Source organism: Melopsittacus undulatus, chromosome 2 (genome assembly GCF_012275295.1).
Source record: "Melopsittacus undulatus isolate bMelUnd1 chromosome 2, bMelUnd1.mat.Z, whole genome shotgun sequence".
NCBI classification, from domain to species: domain Eukaryota; kingdom Metazoa; phylum Chordata; class Aves; order Psittaciformes; family Psittaculidae; genus Melopsittacus; species Melopsittacus undulatus.
Window position 1 is genome coordinate 65,936,746 of NC_047528.1, and position 23,294 is coordinate 65,960,039.

Consider the following 23,294-nt stretch of genomic DNA (forward strand, 5'->3'; position numbering starts at 1 on the left):
TTTTGTCTCCACAGACACGACGGCTGGTCGTTGCTGTGGCGTCTGTTGACCAAGAATTTATTCCGCATGTATCTCGCTGCCCGTCAGAAGCCCTTGCCCGTCCCCGTGCCCTGCCTATTTGCCACCCCTGGGCAGCAATGCCCCCCCGCTTTCAGCCCGGGGCGGCGGGATGACGCCGTGCTGTAGCAACCGGCCGGTCTCCAGGTCAACCGCGGACGGCAGCGTCGCCGGCTCAGGGCAGGCGGGGAGGGAGGCGGCAGCGGCGCGGCCGGAGGCAGGTGAGGGCGGGCGAAGGCCGCAGCGCTGGGGCTGGCTGCGGGGCGGTGGGAAGCAGCGGCGGAGCCCCCAGAGCGGCGGTTCCCCAAGTCTGTGGGCTGCCCAGCCCCGGTGCTGGCAGGCAGGCTCCGGGGGTGTGACCCCGACCCGTCGTCCTGCACCGCAGAGGGCTGGGCTTCCGTTCCGCACCCCTCCCGTTTCCATGCATTGTATCTGGGGACGCGGTCAGGTATCTCAGGTGGCGGCTGTGAGGGTGCAGTGCAGCTACCGCCTGCCCGTGGGCAAGTGGTGTGGCCGTGCCTCAGCATGAGTGGCCATGGTGGGCAGTTAGGCCTTGCCCTGTGCTCCCCCTCTTCCTTAGGCCCCACTGTAGTTTTAATAGAATCATAGAATCAGCTGGCTTGGAAAGACCTTTAGGATTATCAAGTTCAAACCCCAGCACTGCCAAAGACCACCACTAAACCATGTGTCACTAAGGGACTCACCTACATGGTTTTTGAGCACTTCCAGGGACAGAGATTCCACCACTTCCCTGGGCAGCTTGTTCCAATACATCATGACCATTTTGGTGAAGAAATTTTTCCTAATATCCAACCTAAACCTTCCCTAATGCAGCTGGAGGCCTTTAGCTCTAGTCCTGTTCTGCTGTGACATGCTCTGCTCACCCCAGGCCTCCACACACCTTTTGTCTGGGGTTCAGCGCTCTGGGTGACGTGGTGTTTTCTCGACCTGTAAGGCACGTGTGCTTTCCTGAGGCGTTCTGGTGTGTGAAGGACAGCTAGGCCACATCACCTTAGCAAACACTGCTGCATCTGTTAAAAACTCAGAGCGTGTGATGAGTGAAGGTTTTAGCCAGAGCAGAAGGGTAGAGGTGCCCAGATGAACTGTTGTTCTCCTTTTGAAAATAACCTGTTTTGATACAGACTTCATGCTGAAGGTTATCCCGGCTGTCATCGGTTTTGAACTTGCCTCTCCAAGGCTTGAGGTAAACTCACTCTTTCTATTGGAAGTCTCTTCGTCTCCTTCCAAATGCTACTTTTCATACGGCGGCACCAGCATTTCACATGGAGGTGCTGGAGGCTAATGCATGGGAAAATTTGTTGCCACACCCTTGCACATCTGGAAAATGAGATGGCACTCAGGATTTGTTCTCTGATGCAGGCTGCTGCTTGAAACATGTCTTGGCGAGTACCCTGAGAGTGCTGTGGCACTGTTTCTGCAGCCTGAGGGAGAAATGGCACAAGTCTGGTGGCTCGCTATGGCCGTTTGCTATGGGCACTGTCTGCCATGGCTTCTCTGTGGCAAGGGCTCCTTTTGCCTCTACTGACACCAACCAAGCTCAGGCTAGTCAGGGCTTGTGCTGCTGGCAGGCATCTTGTGCTCAACACCCTGCCTTTCACATTGTTCATTCCTTTCTGCATGAGCAGGGCAAAGACTGGAATGGTTTGTATGTGTCTGTATGGGTATTCAAACCCATATAAGAGAAATAAATAGCATGTTCAGTTCTGCAATGAAGAGGGAGGAGGCTAAGTCTTTGGGTTATTATTTTATCCCAGTTTTGCTTTTCCTGTATGAAAAACTGTGTGATGACAACAGCTAGCAGCTGGCCTGCTAGCGATTCATTAATATCCCTTATTCATTCATCTTGTTTGTTAAAAGAAGAACCAACTAGATGGCAAAACACCATGTCTCAAAGCTATACCCTCAGCCAATCTAGCTATGCTACCTTGCTTCCTCCGGTGTTTTGTTTTCTGTTCATATATTGTGTCTTATTCACAGTTGGGCCTTACACCACATACACAAACATGTATACGCACATAATTCTCTTTCTTTGTGAATCATCTTGTAGTCTTATAGGCAAAGTTATGAATCTCTTCACCAAATTGTGTCTCAGATACTCCCAGGTTTAGTCATAAATTGGATTATAGCAAAGGTAAGGTATAATGCAAAGCAATAATGGAATATAATACAACTGGCTGACAGCAGGCCAAAACACCACAGTCATTTTTCTAGCATATATGTATGTAAACTTCTACATTGGCTCTTTCTTATGATAATTTAGAGTGAACTAAGGGAAACCATTTACCACTTTCCCATTTTCTGAGTATGGGGCTCCCTGTCAAATCTAACTTCAGCCTTTCTCAACGTGTGGAGTAGCTATCCTTTTTCATTTATAATATTATTTTCCTTCAGGAAAATCTCGACCTCAGCCTTCTGCAGTTTACTGTTGGCTGGGCCTGTGGAGCTGGTCTCCAGTTCTTACATTGACCTGTGCATGGCAATATTTTAATTTTTTTAAAACATGATAATTCCTCAGGTTTTTAAGAAGAAAGAAAAGAGAATCTGCCAATCAAGAGATCTATCATGACTGGCAATCCATGTAAGAGATTTGTTTGGAGTGACTGTGAGTATTTCAGGACTATTTCTACACAGATGCCATGTTTTCCTGGATAACTTTCAGTTTTGTTTGCAGCACTGTGGTGTGCAAGCTGCTGGCTGTATATAAGCCAGTCTGAAGCCGTGACACACCTGGGCTGTATATGGGGTGCTGTGCAGGCCTTTCTGCCTTTTCAGAAGAGGAAACTGGGGATGACTGTCCAAGTGACTATAAACAGTGTCTGACTATGCACAAAACTCAAAAAGCTGCAAACCTTCACCTGTCTCTCTAGAGTTAACATCTGTCACTACCGCTTCTGTATTGAGCAGAGGAGGAAGGCTGGTAGAATGCCAACCTCAACAGGCATGCCAGCCCCGCACTCTGCTTGCAGGACTGATAACTGTGAAAGAGCTGGTGCCAGACTGCATCATATAGAAGCCTGCTGTCACTGAAAGATGATTTTTGAAGATATAGACTCATTTCCTTTATGTATTATTAACTGAGGAACAGTCTACCTAATGAAACTTTGTAACCAGGTCAGTTGTTGTAATATTTGATCTTAGCAGAGAGTTCTGATCATATTTCAGTCTAGACTGAAGGTTACTTTTCAGTCATTAAAGGTAGAAGTACCGTTCTTTGTATTTTGACCAGTTTGATCCATGCAGTACATTTACAGCAACAGAGAACTGGTATACTCCAGATAATGCTGATGCTGAGGAAAATAGACAGAAATTTAAAAAGTCCACAGAAAGTAAACTAAGATACAGCAAGGGTATTTAATCAACAAGAGCCAGCTTAGCTCATGAAGAGTATTTTGAGAATGAACAGGAAATACCAAAGACCTTCTAGAACCTCTGTGCTGAAGAACAGAGGCATTACTGTTGTCATTGCTCCCATTTCTGCCTCAGCCACTCTGGGCTCTGGGCTGCCACTGCTGCCAGTTGCAAGTGGAGCTAGCCCAGCCAACTATACATCAGTGCTGAAGTATCTTTCTTGTTCTCTAGAACTTTAGATGAAACTGGACATTCATGTCCATGATCTCCTGTGCATGTACATGATCCATCACAGCCCGGAGCAGATACTGCCAGAACCATCATTTACACCTGAGGTTGCATTTACACTGGATGAGTGCATGCAAACAGTTGTAGTCAACAGCTCAGTGTCCAGCTGGAGACCAGTAATGAGTGTTGTCCCTCAGGGATCAGTGTTGGGACTGGTCTTGCTCAACATCTTTGTCAGTGACATGGACAGTGGGATTGAGTGCGCCCTCAGCAAGTTTGCTGATGACACCAAGCTGTGTGGTTCGGTTGATACGCTGGAGGGAAGGAATGCCATTCAGAGGGACCTTGACACGCTTGTGAGGTGGGCTGATGCCAACCTCATGAAGTTTAACTGTGCCAACTGCAAGGTCCTACACCTGGGTCAGAGCAATCCCAGGCACAGCTACAGGTTGGGCAGAGAAGAGATTCAGAGCAGCCCTGCAGAGACGGACTTGGGGGTGGTGGCTGACGGGAAAAAGAAAATGAGCCAGCAGTGTGTGCTTACAGCCCAGAAAGCCAACCGTATCCTCAGCTGCATCAAAAGGAGCTTGACCAGCAGGTCAAAGGAGGTGATCCTGCCCCTCTACTCTGCTCTCGTGAGACCTCACTTGGAGTATTGTGTGCAGTTCTGGTGTCCTCAACATAAAAAGGACATGGAACTGTTGGAACAAGTCCAGAGGAGGGCCATGAGGATGATCAGAGGGCTGGAGCACCTCCCATATGAAAATAGGCTGAGAAAGTTGGTGCTGTTCAGCCTGGGGAAGATACACCCACAGGTGCTGAGGGAGCTGGCGGAGGTCATTGCTAGGCCACTCTCCATCATCTTTGGTAAGTCGTGGGAAACGGGAGAGGTGCCTGAGGATTGGAAGATGGCAAATGTCATGCCAGTCTATAAGAAGGGCAAGAAGGAGGACCCGGGTAATTATAGACTGGTCAGTCTTACCTCTGTCCCTGGAAAGGTGATGGAACAACTTATTCTTGACACCATCTCTAGACATATCAAGGATGAGGGGGTCATTAAGAACAGCCAACATGTTTTTACCAGGGGGAAGTCATGTTTGACCAACCTTATAGCCTTCTATGAGGTAGTAACTGGGTGGAGGGATGATGGTAGAGCGGTAGATGTGTTTTTATTTGATTTCAGTAAGGCATTTGATACTGTCTCCCACAGCATTCTCATAGATAAGCTAAGGAAGTGTGGGCTTGACGGTCAGGTAGTGAGGTGGATCAAGAACTGGTTGAAAGGAAGAAGGCAGAGAGTTGTGGTCAATGGCACAGAATCTAGCTGGAGGTCTGTAACTAGTGGAGTCCCTCAGAGGTTGGTGCTGGGACCAGTGCTGTTTAGTATCTTCATCAACGACCTGGATGAGGGAACTGAGTGTACCCTCAGCAAGTTCGCTGATGACACTAAATTGGGAGGAGTGGCTGACACACTAGAAGGCTGTGTTGCCATTCAGTGAGACCTGGACAGGCTGGAGAGTTGGGCGGGGAGAAACTTGATGAAATTCAACAAGGGCAAGTGTAGAGTCTTGCATCTGGGGAAGAACAACCCCATGTACCAGTACAGGTTGGGGGTTGACCTACTGGAAAGGAGTGAAGGGGAAAGGGACCTGGGGGTCCTGGTGGATAGGAGGGTGACCATGAGCCAGCAATGTGCCCTTGTGGCCAAGAAGACAAATGGCATCCTAGGGTGCATTAGAAAGGGTGTGGTTAGTAGGGCAAGAGAGGTTCTCCTCCCCCTCTACTCTGCCTTGGTGAGGCTGCATCTGGAATATTGTGTCCAGTTCTGGGCCCCTCAGTTCAAGAAGGACAGGGAATTGCTTGAAAGAGTCCATCGCAGAGCCACAAAGATGATAAAGGGAGTGGAACACCTCCCTTATGAGGAGAGACTGAGGGCGCCGAGTCTCTTTAGCTTGGAGGAGACTGAGGGGTGACCTCATCAGTGTTTACAAATATGTACAGGGTGGGTGTCAGGATGATGGAGCTAGTTTTTTTTCAGTGATATCCAGTGACAGGACAAGGGGCAGTGGGTGTAAACTGGAGCATAGGAGGTTCCACGTTAACATCAGGAAGAACTTCTTTACTGGAAGAGTGACAGAGCACTGGAACAGGTTGCCCAGGGAGGTTGTGGAGTCTCCTACGTTGGAGATATTCAAGGCCCGCCTGGACAAGTTTCTGTGTGATGTACTCTACATTACCCTGCTCTTGCAGGGGGGTTGGAGTAGATGATCTTTCGAGGTCCCTGCCAACCCTCGGGATTCTGTGATTCTGTGATAGCAGCCTTCCAGTACCAGAAGGGGGCCTATAAGGGTGCTGGGGAGGGACTCTTCATTAGAGACTGTAGTAACAGGACAAAGGGTAACAGGTTCAAACTTAAACAGGGGAAATTTAGATTGGATATAAGGAGGAAGGTCTTTACTGTGAGGGTGGTGAGGCACTGGAATGGATTGTTCAAGGAAGTTGTGAATGCTCCATACCTGGCAGTGTTTGAGGCCAGGTTGGATGAAGCCTTGAGTGGCATGGTCTAGTGTGAGGTGTCCCTGCCCGTGGCAGGGGGTTGGAACTAGATGATCTTAAGGTCCTTTCCAACCCTAACTATTCTATGACTTTGATTCTATAATGTGAGGAGAGAGAGTTCACCAACCTTGCAACAAAGTCAGGATCTGCTGTGGGTGCTGCTATTGCTTATGGTAGTTCAACATGTAATTGTTAAGAAACCCTTGTTTATTGCATAATGCTTCTAATGTGTGTGTAGTGATGGTCTGGCAATCTTTGAATGCCTATTATGAGTTCTGATTCCTAAGACTTAGGAGAGATGTCTTAGGAGCTGGAAGAATTGCCATTTGACAAACTGGACTTAGATTTAGGGCTTGGATATCAGCATAGAAGAGACATTTGCTTGAATAAATGGATAGTAAAGACATAATAGCAAGTAGATATGTAGGACTGAGAGCAACGTTACAGATAATAACATTGTTCAGTATAACAAAAGGAGAAAGGAAGTGAACTACATGTATGTATGTACTTGCATGTGTGTATGTGTGTATGTATGTACTTGTACCACAGAATACAGATAAAGGAGGTAATTCAAGTGAATTGTTTGGTTGAAGTATAAATGTTGTATTTCCCTTGTTTCTCTTTATAGCAGATGGTTTTGATTCAAGGCACAGACAAGATCCTGAAGATTCCCGTGAGGCCCACAAGCAGAAAACAAAAGAGAAGGAAAGAGGACTGGCTGTGAGTCAGTGGGACGTGGATGTACAACCCCTTGTTTCATCTTCTAAATGGCTTCAACTTCATGGGCTCAAAAGAAATAAACTGTCCCTATCCCAGATCTTGTCACAGATTGGATTTCAGCACAGGAAAGGTATAGGACAAGTCAGTAACAGAATAATAATAACCCCCCCGACTTTGAACAGTTTGTAGCGTCATGGTCTTTTGCATTCCATTATACATAGCAGAGATTTTCACTTTGTCTCTTCTCTTATGAAAATGGCAGAAATGGAAGCTGCATCCACCATTGCTGACATTGCCACTTCATAGAACTGAGGAACTGCATCTCCTTTTGATCTGAGAAGGATTTAGGATCTGAGAAGAGCTTTTCTTACTCAACCATACTGTTGCTTTACCCTAGGCTCCAGTTCAGATCATCTCCAATTTAGCTGTTGCTGGGAAATAACTCGTGCTGCTGAGGCTGTTAGTCTTTTTTCTGCAAATAATGCACCATAACATCTGTCTATTTTTAGAGAGCAAATATAATGCATGCTGTGCCATAATCTGTGATCAGCTAGATGATCAAAAGGGCCAGCCAACCTGCTTGGGAACAGTATATTATTTCCAGGGATCCGGCATTGAGGAAGAAGTTAAATTTCATTAGAATTCAGGCTGCTTTTCATGCAGAGTCAGGCTATGGAAAAATGTTCCTTTGCAGTTACTGACAGCCAGAGAGGAAGAGTTTGCTAATAATTATTAACCATTGCCATAATAGTGCTTTGCAGAGCATAGTAAGATACTCTTTTATTTGAACAGCTTGCCATCTGAGAAGAAGGGATTGTAATGTATTGTAATTGTTCTAGGTTGCATAATTTAAGATTTTATCTGGCTTACGTTCGTGGGGCATTCGAAGATCAACAGTGCAGATCCTGAAATCCTGTATGCTATAGATGAAGAATAAACTGTTGAGGAGGGTTAATGTAGTTACAGCATAATTTTAGGAGCAGAATGTACCAGCTTAGCAGGGCAGCATGCTGTACAGAAGAGTTGCTTTGTGACGTTAAATATTCCCACCCCTAATGTTTTCCTATCAGTGGAGATCCTGTAGAAGATTTCTAGCTACTGAAAGAGCAGAGTGCAACCTTTTCCTTAGTTACACTCACTTCTGCACCCATTTAGTTGTGTAAGAGAACAGCATTATCTGTACCAGATTTTGTATTTTGTTTGATGGACAAATATTTGCAAGTCCCGTTGTGAGGTAAATGGATAATACAGAAGTGTAATTGCCTAGATGTTTCATTTATTGCATTTCCATGTAGCTTTCTGGCCTATAAATAATTAAATACGTTTTTTTTCCCCACTTCTGACTAAACTGGCAGGGAACAGCAAGAGCGGGACTGCTCCATGGGGGGAAACTGAGACACAAGCCAAAGGGGATTGCAGCCCAGGCAGTGCCTTCACTGACCATCTAAGCAATGCAGGCAGAGCAGGGTGCTGCTAACAGTGTTCACAGACAGTTACAGATGGGGTGAGATGATGAACCATGTCAGGTCAGTCAAGGAGAGCAGCCCGGAGCAGCAGAAGATGGAGCCAGAGACAAGACTGGAGACAAGGCCATAGTATAGGTCTTACAGGCACATCTGGGAGACAGAACTGGAGACAGGGTTAATATGTAGGACTGAGAGGTCTATCCATGAGAGAGGTCCACTATCAGAACTTGACATAGGTGTACTTACAGCAGAGCTAAAGCAAAGACTGGGTGCCCAGGCTGTCATAGACATAGCCAGAAAAAATTGTAAAACAAGGATATAATTAGAATTTCTCTCAAGTTTCTTAATGTCAAGAGTTCAGTACAGATGCATGTGCCTCAGACATGAATGGTATGCACATTAACCTGAAAAATATCTGTTTGAAGTAATCCTTAAGATTAGCAACTTGATCTTTTGTAACCTTTACTGTAGATTATGTGACCATCCTGGGGAAATCTGTGGCTTCTCGGTATGCAGATGGTCTGTTTCCTCAGTACAAGGAAGCACAAGATGGCAGTGTGTATAATGTAAGTGTGACTTACTTGCGGTAACTTCCCTGTACACTTAGAAGTTATTATCACTGCAGCAGAATGATGTGGCTAAAATGTCTCCCTATGGCATGAAATATTCTTTGTGAGAACTTTATCTTTTGTTCATTTTTTCTGTTTTGTCAAGCTGTTAGTGATAACAATCAGTGGTACAGAAGCTAGTTATCTTTTCATTTTTTTCCTTGCAAAATCTATGCCCTTGCCTTAGTGCAGCATTGCAGTATATCTTTCCAGACAAAACTGCAGTTTCTAAGCAACATTTACCTTGTCTTGAAAGAGGGAACACTTAAGATGCTCGTCTGAGTTAAAAAAATAAAATCGTAGTCAATAAAACAAATGGGTTGCTGAAATAAGAAGACATAATGTGCTGTCATTGCTGATGCAAAGTGCTGCTTTGCTTAGTGCCAGTGGGTCACAAAAGGCTCAGCCTACTCTATAGAGACAGCTAGCTGGATCTCTGCCCAGGCTCATGTTCTAAGGAATGTCTTAGCAACAGCTGCCGGCTGCCCTATTGTTAAGAGGATGGATTCTGATTGAAGAGATAGCATGTGAACCAGGAGGGGAGAGAGTTAATTCATAAAGGATTTTATAAAAGCAAATGTGTTCACATTTTTTTCTGATCACTTTAGTAACTTCTGAGGCACAGATATTAAAAAGGGGAAAAGAGCTATTTCAGGGGCCCTTCCCCCTCATTTTTCTCCATTAATTCCACATGAAATATCTACATAAAATCATAGAATCATAGAATAGTTAGGGTTGGAAAGGACCTTAACATCATCTAGTTGCGAGCAGTAGGAAAGACATTTCTGGTAGCATTAAGTTAACAATGCCACTATACAAGATCTGGTGAGATTTCATTTAGGATGTTGTGTGCAATATTTTATACAGTTACCACAAGCTGAGAAGAAGCAGTTCAAGCCAGAACAGGTACTGGAAAGAGCAAGTGGGATGAACTGCAGTGGAGTGCTGATCTTGTAAGAGTGCTTATTTGTTGTTGACTTATGTAAGACTGAAGAAGACTGACAAAGGGTAGCATTATCGCTTTTGAATGCCTACAGAAAGGCAAATTACAGGGATAGGGGAAAGCTATAGTTTTCCGCTAAAAGGCATGCTAGTCCAAGAATAGATGAGTATGAACTGCCAGGAGTAAATTTAGGCTGGACAGTACCAGAAGTTTTCCAGCCCTCAGAGAAATTGGAATCTGGACTGGTCAACTAAAAGTGAAGGGGTGGTGTAAGAAAACGGCTTTAATTTAAGATGGAGTTTAATCTGTGTACTGTAATAAGCTTCTTTGTATGAATCTGGCTGTCATAGAAGGAAACTGGATTTTCTAAGTGCTCCTTCCCAGGCCTACTACATTCTTTTGGCAGACAGCCTGAGACTGTATCTGGGAGGCACATTACAGGGCCCTAGCTGACATTAAAGAACAGAGAAAAATACAAATGAAAGAAAGACATGTGCAGACTGACACACAAAATATCTTCTCCCAGAGAAATGTTCTTGTTTAAAAACATTTGTATCTCAAAGGTTTTGCACTGAGTCTCGGAAAGGTGATTAGAGGTTGAAGGTAACTGATAAATGAACTTACATGGGTCAGATATATTGGGGGTAGGTTTTTACCGGCACCAGTGGTGAATTTTTAAACCCACAGATCCTTTTGCATCAGGAACGTGTCTACATATATACATAGGGAGGATCTGCTGGTTTTAATTTTAATACTGAATCTATGTTTTTCTCATTTTACTGATATGGTATGGGAAGCTTTAGTTGTTGATTGCAGTTGTCTGAACTAAATTTGCCTAAGCACTTACCCACAAACAGTTAATCTGTTAATGCTGGCTATTGTTAGTGAAATAACAGTACAAACAGGAAATATTTTACATTTTCCTTTCAAATGCTAAAGAAAAGATGGAGATTGAAGTGCCCCAGAATAAAACCATACACTCCCTTTTATCTGTACAAAATTTCAAGAGCCAGTCAAAAATGTAGTCTAAGAAGGTACAAAGTTTCTGTGTCCTTGTTTGTTCACCCATCTGCTCTGCAATCCTTTTTACATCCTAGCCTGTTTTCAGCTCATTCTAATTACTCCAGTCTTGAGACAGACAAGTCAGACAACCCACTGGCACTGTCCCATGCTCATATAAAAAGATTATGAAAAGCAATTAGGACAAAATGCTGGGTCTTTTCTTTATAGCTTAGATGCATTTGTCAAGTATTTGCTCTTGAAATAGTGGAAGAAAAATGGGCTGTTTTCAATGCTACCTTGGCTGGCATATCTGGCACTTGCAAACCAGCCATTGCAGCTGTGCTAAGCTTGGGGCTGCATTTGTATTATTTGTTTTGATGTTCAATTTCCTTCTCTCCTTTATTTAAATAAAGCTGACAGCCAAAAAAGAACTGATTCTTCATTTTGTGGATTGTCTAATGGGAGCTATTGAGCTATATAAGCAGCGAATGGAATGGTTAACCAGTGAGAGCCGACAGATATTTGGAGTGATTCAAGAACGGTCCATTGTCATTGTTTTGGATTTTGGCACTGTAGCTCCAGCTGAATTTGATCTATGTCGGGATGCACTTTCTATGGTACTCATGGAACAGGTGACCCAAATTGCCAAATTCAACCTCATTCGGTAAGCAGAAAGAATCAGAGAATTAAAGAATCATAGAACAGTTTGGGTTGGGAGGAACCTTTAATGCCATCTAGTCCAACCACCCTGCAATCAGCAGGGACATCTTCAACTAGATCAGGTTGCTCAGAGCCCCATCCAACCTGACCTTGAATGTTTCCAGGGATGGGGCATCTACCACCTTCCTGGACAACCTTTTCTAGTGTTTCACCACACTCATTGTAAAAAATATATTTCCTTATCTCTAATCTAAATCTCCTCTCTTTTTGTTTAAAACCATCACCAACATTACAACAGGCCCTGCTAAAAAGTCTGTTCCCATCTTTCTTATAAGCACCCTTTAGGTACTGAAAGGCTGCAATAAGGTCTTCCCAGAGCTCTCTCTTCTCTAGGCTGAACAAAGGAGTCCATATCTGTCCTTTGCTGTAGAACAAAAAGGAGTAGCATATCATATCGACATGTGTTTGTATAATACACTTTCTGTAGTCATGATGTATCTGTAGATTTTCCACTAAGGTTCACCCAATAGTCATGCTAAGCTTGCTACTTGCATTTAACAGAAGACTGTTGTTATCTGAAAAGCAAAGACTAACAGAACCTAAATACTGATATATGCCTTCTACAAATGTAGCACAAAAAAACAGAATGATAAGGGGGACTTTGCAATAGCAGTAGCACTCTACAGGGTTCTAAGTGTTACAGAGTGAAACAGTGAGGTCCTACTGACTGCCCAGGCATTCTTGTGTCTACAGGCATTACATGTTTCTGCCTTACAGCTAAATGTACACTCCTGCAAGTGCCATGGGCACAGGCATAGTCATTTGTATTTCTATAGATTTCCATGGTCACCAAACTCAGCAGCAGAACTAGGAAACAATACTAGATTTCCATAATAAAAGACAAGTGCTTGTTCCCTAACATGAGTAAATGAATTTGGGTTTAGTTAAAATAGAAGAATAGAAGCAGCTATTAAAATTTATGTATCCCTGCAGAAATTCTCATATATGCATAAAGGTTTGAACACATAAGCTTGGATTTGGATAGATGAATAGAAATTTGTAACTATGAGAAAAAGATGCACAAATTAGGTCATATAATTTTTAAATTGGCTCCACAATCATAACTTGCAGCTACAGTGTGATTCTTAAAGACGTTTTACCCAAGCTTTGTCCTACAGATTTGATTCTGGTGCCCTATCTTAATCCTCTAACTTGTGATACAGCTGAGATTTGAAAGTAGAAGATAACTTCTATAGCGTTTGAGAAGCACATAAACCATTTTCTTTAAAAATAATCTGCAAAGCCAAGTCAAATTTGAGGCACAGTAACTGTGTTCATTGATTTGTCTGCTTTTGCAGGAGGGAGACAAAGGATAATGGAGCATATCAGTTATTAATTTAAAATAATCTTGGAAAACATACTTGTCCTTTAGATTTGCAGGAAACTTCAAAATAGTGGATGGAATGTTACAGCTACTGAAACCAGCTGTTTTTTAATTTGCTGTCTTTTTATGTGCAAATGCAGAATTGTGCATAGTCATATATTTTATACTTCTGTACTGCCAGTAAGACTACGGCCCTTGATCAATTAAAATGTAAAAAAGCTTGGCATCACAAGTTTTATGTTGGTGTGTAGGTAAGTATCAGCCCTACTGCAAAAAAAGTGTTTCAGTTAAAATGGTCTAGCACAAAGATCATGCAGGAAGTTGTTGAATGAGACCTCTGGAAGCCAAGGGTTTTTTTCATAGATACTTGAAAAAACTGTGTTTTTATTTGAAGGGGAGGTATGAATTTGGAAATGTTTCTAAAGTACTTTTAAGTTCTCTCTTAACCTTACTTTGAAAACAGTTGTCTCAAAAAAAATTCTAATTTAAATTACAGTATTTTTCCTCTACTGCTTTTATTGCAGGTCTAGATTTAATATCTGTGGTTTACTATAATTATTACTTGCAATATAAAATAATAGTAGCAGTATCAGAGCTCCACTCTTTTGCTCTGTCAGAATTATTCTCACCATTTCTGATTTATAGTTAATGTTATTTTCAGGGCTGCTCGGGATCTTATGAAGTGGCAACAGAAATCTACTCCTGTGTCTAAGCATACTGTAAAGTCTGCTGTTACATGGCTCTGGAGGCTGGACCATACGACAGCTGCCAGCCATACCAACTCTGCTGAAGCTCTGCTGGAAGCCATGAGTGATGAGGCGGTAAGCTCATACATCTTTTCAGAAGGCTCAAGTAAATCCAAGAATATTCATGCCAGACTGGCTACTGTGATTTGCCCTGATGAATATTGCAAAGATAAATATTAATGACAGCATTTGGAAAGTTTCTTTTTCCCCAACTGTAGCTGCGTACTGTGTTTACTGACGTTCTGTTTATGTAAATGTGCTGCATTTTGAGTGCAGAAACTTGCTTATTCTATTTTCTACAGTACACAGAACAACATAGTCATTCATGAGGGGAAAGAGAAAACATATTCCCTTCCACTTTCTTTGCCATATATGTTTTTCAGGGCTTCAAGTTTATGAGAAAATTGCTAGTAGCAACATTATTGAAGACAGGGAAACAATTTTCATTTGATTATGTATCCAAATCCAAAATAGTAGGTAGAGATTTATTTAAGCATTAACCCATGGTAGGGGTATGCAAGTCCTTTTTTATCAACCAGGTTATAGACAGAGTTTCTTCCAGGACAGAAACACAAAGGATGTTCAGAAATTGCTACAATTAAATTCTGTTTCTGAAAGTTTATTTGTTATAGCAGAGTCACAAGACATAAAGCATATATGCCATCACTTGAGCTAGTCACTTGAAACTTTTGTTATAAAAAGATATTTTATGAAATTTGCTTACAGTGCACATTGTTTCAGTTCCTTAGCAGCAAAAAAAAAATTTATGGAAAATTTGGCCTATTGTGTGTGGACTAGAATCACTGATTTTTGCTGCCATTAAGATCTGTTCATGTGAACAGATCCAATCCTAACTCCTTTGCAAATCTCATTCTGAGACATTGTTCAAAAGAGAAAGTAAATTTGTCCTGAGTTTCCTTCTGGTTCCCTATGATGGTGGAATCTCATCCATATGAACCTTGATATCTGGAAACTGATATTAAAAAGGAACTGAGTGGGGCACAGATTGTGCAAGAGATATTTTATATGACTGCTTTTTTAAGTATCTCTTTCATAAATTTTATTAACATTTTCCATTTGCAATGTATTACTGATTTCTTGTTAGGAAACAAAAAAAGATTGTATTTAGATTTCAGTATTGTCTGGATGAAAAAAAAGAGGCTTGTTGTACCTGGTGGATCTACATATGAATAAATAAAATTTAAAATCTGTCCAACAGTGAGATACCTATCTTTTTCTGGATATTGGTAGGCTAATGGGAAACCTGGAGGAGTCAATTGTGGCAATAGCTCAACATGAAACAAACTTCAGTTATTTCTGAATACAGTCATTATCATTCATAACTCGCAGTTCACTTGAGTGCAAGCTTCACTGTACTGGGGGTAGAGGCTGTGGAAGACCCGGTTCAGTCCTAGGCAAAAACTGCATACTCACAGAACATTGCTCAGAACTGGTTTAATCAGCAGAAGTTGCTCCATAATAATAGCTCTTTTTTCTCTAGACATGTCTTTTCCTGTCATTCCTTTAGCTTATAGCCCAATGCTTCGGTTCTACCAAAATTTCTTACCCGTACTCAGCACAGGACAGTGCTTGAGTAAGTACCAAGCATCTATGTAAAACAATGTCTTCCAATTCCCATTTTTATTTTTTTTTGTTTAATGACAGGCTGAATCTGTTTATTACTTTGTTGTGGGTGATGTGCCAGTGGACACAAAGGAGCTACTCCTTGAGAAGGTTTCTGATGGCCCCTGTCCAGTCCACGCTGTGTCTTTCAATGCAAGGGAAGATGAAACTATTTTTTTTCTGAAGGAGTTGAGCAACTTGGCCTCTGGCAGGTATGACAAAGAAGAATCACAGTAATGATTTCCGTACTTGTAAAGTGCTTTGCTGCTAGGAATAGTATTGGAAGGCATCTGAATATAATCCCTGATTTACTTATGAGGAAAATGAGACAAAGTAGTTTTATAAGCAATCTGAGTAAACTGGGGAAATAGTCCAAGAGATATGGTTAAAATGCAGGACCTACTTGAACAGACCAGCTTCTCTCCATGTATGGGCTAACTGGCTTGCAGAAAGGCCATTCCTTTCTTATACCCTAAATAGTCTGTCATCTAGTCCTCTTCTGAAGTCTGAAAAATTGTTCACAGAAAGGCTCACAACATAAACTGAAACAATTTTCAATTGTATTGCTTTGTACTCTGCCAATATCCACAGGCACCAGAAAAAGTTCTAGAGTTTTGTTGGATCAAGTGCCATACAGATGTGTACTGAAAAGGTGATGCCTGTCCTTGAATGGGCAGCTCCTGGAACAACAGAAAACTGATGTGGTGTTATCCATCATGCCTGGTTGCGCAGAAATATTGTTCTGTACCATGCTCTAGCATCTATTCAGTGTGATTGTGGAAACTGATATACTCCACATGGCTTGTTGGCTACTTTGTCCTGGGAATCAGCTGTGTGGTGAGAAAAAGCCTTCAAGTAGAAAGAGATAATAAAATTTTAGTCTTGATTCTGATATCAAAATAAGCAAAACAAATGAACAGACAAAAAACCTGCAATACCAAACTCATGTTGAATAGCAGGTGGGCAGTATAATTCAGGAGGTGTTTGCTTAAAAGAAATCACAGTACAGTTGGAGAGCTGTGAAACGGCTGCTAGCTCTTTCTATTTCACTGTTGTTTGTGCAAGAGTGGGAAGACCTGCAACAGTAGAAATCTCCCAAATGACAGCAGAGCAATTGGTAAGATGGCAGCCGCTTAGCTCTTTTATAGCTATCTGTGTTTTGAAGTAGCTTTTAAGAGATGGAGCATCTGCCAAAAAACAGAACTGTCGGAAAGTGTTGTTTGCTCTGATCTGATGCGTGTCTAAAATGATGGTGGCCATTTAGAACAGTGGTACCTCCATGATACCAGGTACATTGTCAGTCACCAACCTTCATTTTATTTTGGCAATGTTTTTATCTCCTTTATGAAACGGAAGTGAATGTTTCTTGACTGGTAGAGAAAGGCAAGAAGGGTTGTGGCAGGGAGCTGAGAGGAATCATTTTGTTTGATATGATTCTCATAATCTTGTTTTTACACGGGTCTAGCCTTGGTGCAGAGACTTATTAGGCAAATTAATATCTTGTTGGTAGGTATTTGCCCAATAATTGTCAATAAGTTTAAGTCAATTTTCCCACAGGAATGGCCAAGTTCATGCACTTTTCATGGCTTGAGCCTGTTTCTAGTGTAGTTCTGCTTTAGAAAGGCACCTTTTTCTTGTTCTGAGAACTTTTCTGTTTTGACAATGAGGGTAAATGAAGTCTGCTTGACTTCCTGATTTGTATGTCAATAATGAAATAAATGTTCCTGCTGGGCTTTCAGCTGGGAGTATAATATGATAAAAATGTGTTAGCATCATCTTAGACATCTCAAGTGACATGTTTGCTTATCATGTTAAAAGCATTATTAAAAACAGATTTCCAGGAGACTGAAAAGGAAGGTGCCTTACAGTAAACGATACCAAAATAAAAGGATGCTCTTCATGAGAAGACTTCAGGATGTACATAAATGTGTATGAAAGGTTTGATAACATTAATAGTGTCATAGTTGAAGGTTTAGGTATCTTGAATAGATAGCAAATAATTCCAAAGTTGTACACCACTATGATCTTGCATGTGTGACATGCATCTCGTTAAAATTAGGTATTTGTATATTTACATACTGATGAAAACTCATTTTGTCTTACAGATTCCATGCTTTTGTTGAGAAGAATGACTCTAGAGATGCTGCTGGACCTGAAATAAAATGTGAAAAGGATGGCAAAGGTCTAATTGCCCTGAATTCCAGAAAAGTGAAAGGGCGAATGCCCCTAGGTAGATAATATATGAACCAAGATGATACTGATTTTCTCAGTGAGATTTCAGAATAGAAATGTCATACAGGAACTTGCTAAGTGTAAAATCAAAATAAGCCTTCTGCAGGCATGGGTGGGGTGAGAACAAGACTGGTCAAATTCAAATTCTGTGTATGGGAAAGAGAGGGAAAGGAAAAGACAAAAGTGAAGAGAGTAGAGGATGTGCATGTGAGAATGAAAGAGAAGTGAAAAATGGTAAAAGAACTTTTATTTAGGGAGATGAAGAATAGTACTAGTGTGCTTATGCCAGTGACCTTGTGGAAATGTATACAGAAATGGCAGAAGGAATGAGAAATAGTGTGGAAGACTGTGTCATACAACAGCAAATCAAAACAGACCAAGTTCATATGTAATATAATGGGATGAAATCCACATGAGGTTGATTTACAGCTCTCAAGATGTGAATTTGTCATAAAGAAAGGCAAGAAGCATAGTAAAAGAACCATAGAAAAGAAGGTGCAAAGAAGGGGGGGGGGAATTGATAAACCCCCCCCCCCAAAAACCAAAACCAAACCAATCACACCCCCCCACAAAAAAAAACGCACCCCCCCCAAAAAAAAAACCCAGAAATAAACAGCAGGAGGAAACAAACCAGAAAGAAAACTGGGAGGCAAAACAGGGCAGAAAATGCTCACTGTGTTTCTTACTAGTCACAGCACAACTTCCTCTGGGTAAGTCAAGTCAGCCCTATCGTTCAGTGAGACTGGACTGGGGTTTCAGCTAAACTGGGAGGAGACCAGCTTGTGATGTGAAGTGGGGCAGTGTATGTCAAGTCTGTTTTCCTTATCATCAGGACATTAAATAATGATTAAAAAAATATTTAAAGTATCAGGAGGCATAAGACCTCTTTATTCTAATGGCTTACTACCCCATTATGCTGGGGGGAATTAGTGTTGCTCAAATGTAGAATGGTGTTGTCCTCTTACTGCTATGGAATGTATGACATTTAGTGATTCACCTAAGATTGTCAGTCTTGGACTAACTGGCCCTTACTCCCTAGGTTATACTCTAGTTCCTTGTGGACTAGCCTATTCTTCAATAGGACTATGATTGTAACAGCATAAGAGAGCCATAGTGGGGGGGGGCAGAAATAAGGAGGGTGAGATGTCACCCGTTTTTTCACTTGGTGAAGGGATGCTCAAGCCTCACCCATGCAGGATTTAGAAAGCAACAGCAGAGTATGTTGCAAACCCTTATTTCTTGTTTTATACTGATTCAGAGCAGTGTAATAATTGCCTTCAGTTTGCTCTGAGTGCTTCCTTGCTGGACCCCATATGGGGGTCTGTGGAAGGGGAACTGGCTTCCTCTTGCCCCGGGCAGTCCGCCTATTTCAATAGATGGGCTAGAGCTCCTGTATGACTGAAATTACTTCCTCACCACTGTTTCTAAAGCTGAAAGCTGAATAGCTTTAATTGCTCAAAAGGGCAGTAATCTCCTTGAAGGGCATTGTCTGTTGTGTCTTATTGGTATTATGGAGTAGAATTTACACATTAAAAAGGAACACAATTAGCTTTCTGCATTTACTGGCTATTATAAGCACAGTTGTGACATCACTGGCAGCCAATCAGACTGTGTCAGTTGTATGCAGAATCTAAAGTCCTTTCAGAAAAGAAAACACTTTTGGAGACATTATTATGGTCTGTGTCTGATGTCTCTTGTTTCAGAGACTCCTTCAAGGGTGTAGAAGGCAATAATAATAAACGTGATGATTACTCACTAATGGGCTCTGAAACTGGTTCTTGGATGTGTGGCATAAACTATACAAGGAAATAAATAGAGAATGAACCAGAGATTTAATCTTCCAAATGTGGTATTTCTTGAAAATAAGAGGCGGCACAGGAATATTTTGATTGTGTTTCTTTTTGTACCACAAATGCAACAGCTGGAAACTTAAACTCATCATTATGTTTTATAGGCTGGAAAAGCTGTTTTAAGGACATCTGATAGTTTTCTGGGTATCCACTGAGTAACAGCATTTTGCAAATACAGGATAACTTTGTGTTCGCTCTTTCATCTGTGTAACCAAAACAAGTTGGAAGTGAGCTGTTTAAAACTTCAGATAAGAGCTCCATTCTCCCCTGTTTTGCATCTTGAGCAGTCATTTAGAAAGCAAGCATGAGAAACTGCCAAATTTGATTTTTTTTAACACTCATTTTGAGTGGGTGATTGAGATCAAAATAGGTGTAAGTCAGTGAAGAATTAAAGTCCTTGTGTTGACAGACTAAGATTTACTTAAGGCAGAGAAATGCTTTTACATACAGCCTAATTTCATCCTTGTGGTGCTATCTCCTCATCCAGCACTGATTTTCCTGTTATCACTTTTGCCTACATTTTTTCCTGTAGCTTCTTCATCTGCAAAAGCTGCAGAAATAAGTAATCCTGTTATGTAGTTAAAATTATAAGTGGAAGGGAGGTGAAACAGAGTGGAACTCAAAGACATAGAGAGCAAGAGATGAAGGAAGCTGTGGAGGTTCTTGCCAAAATGAGGTACAGTTGTGTCATCTACTTGGAGTGACAGGGAGATAAGTGCTAAACAGGGCTTGAAAAGCATTGGCATTTTGCACTAGATCCTAAAATGAAGAGTGAGTGCTTGTTGGCTGAAATAGAAACAATAGTAAGTCTTCATGCAGTGGTGGTATAGATGAGCTGGTATGTGTAAAGAAAGTGCAAATGGGATGAAATCAGGATTTGACTGATCTGACAAATCCAGAGGGATGTGTCTGATCTCTGCATGAATAGTGTAAGACTGTATTCTTAGGTGTGTTTGATTTTCCACATTTACCTGAAGGTTACTGTGTATAAAATGGAAGTACAAGAGATCCAGCCGCCTGTATGACATTGAAGTCAATGAACTCTGTACTGTTTATGTACACAGACATGGGAGAGACTGAACCCTCCCTTTGGAGAGCCAGGATAATGACTTAAGAGTAGCTGTAACAAAGATCATTGCCTCTGCTTTTTCCTTCCATGTGCTTTGTCTGGTGTTAGGAGCTTAACCCTGGCCTGGCAACTCTTTTTGCTAATGTGTAGTGAGCAATGCAGATATACCATACCACATGGGATACAAAGTTCATTCACTTTGTCCATTTACCCAGTGGGAAAGGGGCAGGATCAGGCGGCGGTGAGTTTCAGTGCTGCTTGACCTTGCAGGTACGCAGGTAAAGCTGTGTACTCTCCTTCAATGCTACTTTTTAACCTCCGTTCGTTCCCCTTTAGCTGCGGATTGTACAGAGCCATGCTTGAGGGAATATTGCTGTGTTCTGCTGCCACGTAGAGGCTGAGGCAGGGACCAGCAGTGAAAAGATGACTGCCCATTTGCCTTGCAGGCAAATGAAGTTTAACATAGATCTTATTCCATTATATTTGGATTTGCTTACCTTCACGGTCTAAGTCAGGCAACCATAAGTGTAAGAAATGCTTCTGTTTTCCATGAGCTGCTTTTGCATTGGTATTTGCTTGATGTTTTGAAGATATTGTAGGTTTTGCAGGGTTTTTTGGTTTTTTTCTTTTTTTTTTTTGCATGAACTTTTTTTTTTTTTTTTTCTTAGTGGGTTTTGTGTCTTGAGTATGAAATGAAATGGGTTACAGTGACTTGTCAAACTGGATGACTTTGTCTGCTGGGAAGTAAGTGTGGGAAAGCTGCTTCTTTCAAGATCGCCTGATTGTTAAATAAGTGGGAAATGGAAATGAGGGTGGTTATGAGCTTCTGTGTACACGTGCAAGTGCATCTGTGGTTTTTGCTTAGACCCACCATCTTCCTTCTCAATTCCCTGATGCCAGCAAAATACCTCTGCTCCATGCCTCAAGCTCTCCCTGCACCCCTCTCCATCCTCTTCCTCTTTTTCAGGGCTTCCCTCCTCCAGAGCAGAAAAGCCATTTAACCCAGGACAGGCCATATCTGAAACGTTACCCAGTGTGAGCTGCTTTCCAGGGTCACCACGGCCGCCGTGAAGGCTGAAAGTAACCGACTGCGCTCCTCAGCGCAGGCCGGTGCAGGCAGCGAGGCGTTACTGCCGGCTCCTTCATGCATGCCTGGGGGCCGCCCTCTTGCCGTTGCCGTCTGGTGCTGTTTGAATCAGAACGAGGGGATCCCCAGGGGTCTGGCCGTTAAACTGCCAGCCAGGGCGGTTGGGCGGTTGAGGGGGGTGGCCCTGCAGGGCAGGGTGTCAGGGAGGGCCGTTTGCCCCTCAGGATAAAGCGACTATTTTAAGACAAGGTCTTTCCAGAGGAACGGGTGTCTGAAGGTGTGCAAGAGCCCGTGGGCCTGGGGCAGTTGAGGACTGCATCCCCCAGGGGGGTGACATTCAGCTGCTTTTCAGTTGGTGGCCCCCGAAAATGGCACAGCTGAAGTGTGAGCACAGGGGATTTAAACTGAAGAGAGGTTAGTGTTTTCTTGGTCATTTTTCACTGATGAGCTTTGAGGGACAGGCTGCAGGTTGAGAACCACACCTGGAAGATACTCTGTGTGGTATGGTGTATGTATATTTTGAGTTTGGAGCTAGGTTTCAAAATGTGTATCTTTTCCTTCCCACTCCTCCTTTGCTGGAGAAGAAAAGATGCTGAGGTGGTGGTTGAGGTGAGCCTCCTGTGTGAAGAAAGTTGTCACTACAGATGTCACTGTTTGCAACCTGCTCTCCCTGTTGAATCCAGGGAGAACTGTTGCCAGCTAAAAGGTTTTCTAAGCAGCTTGAACTTCACAATGTGCAGTTGTTGATGCCTGCATTTGTCCTCTATATTAAGTGTCATCAAACATATTTGCTTTGAAAGTGCATGCACGTTTACTTTGTAGTGCTGCAGCATAAATGAGGGAAAAACCCCTTTTTTCATGACACCAATTAAATACACATACCTTGCAATAGTAATTGTGTAAATTTGATGAGTCCATAACATCAATTTAAGGGGAAATGAAGCAACACAATGATAACATCAGTATTGTTCTAAGGGTAGTTGAAATATGCATAGTTCTTTCAATATTTTCAAATGTAACATTAAAAACATTAATAGAATTAAATCTGGAACCTAGCATTTGATAGCTTATGGAAGATATCTGGATTTAGTGAGAGATGGCTTCGCTGGAATTGCATCCTTAGCAATCTTAAATTTGGAAATATGTGCATGTGTGGTGTGAATGCATATCTTTGGTGGTTTTAACTGTGACAACAGGTGTATGTATATATATATATACGTATATTCAATGGCTGACTACTCATCAGAAATTCTCTAGCTCCCTACTTGCTGGAATTTTGCCAATGCTCAGATTTTGTATGTTTTGTATTTCTGGGAAAGCTCATTTATAGAAGAAAAGTTGACTTCCTTCTGAAGTATTTGAACAGAATACTTTTCTTGAACTTTAAAAGTAATGAGAACAGACTGAGGCTTTTTCTCCCTTTTGTGTTTTATGTTGTGGAATGATCTGCTTTACTAAAGCTTTTTTTTTTTTTTTCTTGATTAAGAGCTGTTCTTTGTCCCAACGGCTGAAACAGATGTTTTTGAAATGCAGGAAAGTCCCAGGAGATGGCAGTGTACAATAACACATTTAAGAATATTTCTTGGAAACTAAAAGCATTTCAGAATTAAAACTGAGTTGTTATTTTGTAAAACTTTCATATCATTCTTTCAGGGAAGTTTACCAAAGAACAGAGTTATCAGGTTTGTTTGTTT

The 23,294-nt window shown here is 42.0% G+C and overlaps 1 protein-coding gene across 1 annotated transcript in view; it reads left to right on the top strand.

The window, feature by feature from the left end:
• The first annotated feature begins 2,640 nt into the window (after positions 1-2,640).
• VWA3B (von Willebrand factor A domain containing 3B) overlaps positions 2,641-23,294 on the top strand; it is a 60,010-nt gene continuing 39,356 nt past the window's right edge. The window contains exons 1-7 of the mRNA XM_034059951.1: positions 2,641-2,680; positions 6,839-7,060; positions 8,868-8,962; positions 11,363-11,613; positions 13,655-13,814; positions 15,405-15,574; positions 17,468-17,592. Coding sequence (XP_033915842.1) covers positions 2,641-2,680; positions 6,839-7,060; positions 8,868-8,962; positions 11,363-11,613; positions 13,655-13,814; positions 15,405-15,574; positions 17,468-17,592 — 1,063 coding nt within the window. The remainder of the gene's footprint in view (positions 2,681-6,838; positions 7,061-8,867; positions 8,963-11,362; positions 11,614-13,654; positions 13,815-15,404; positions 15,575-17,467; positions 17,593-23,294) is intronic.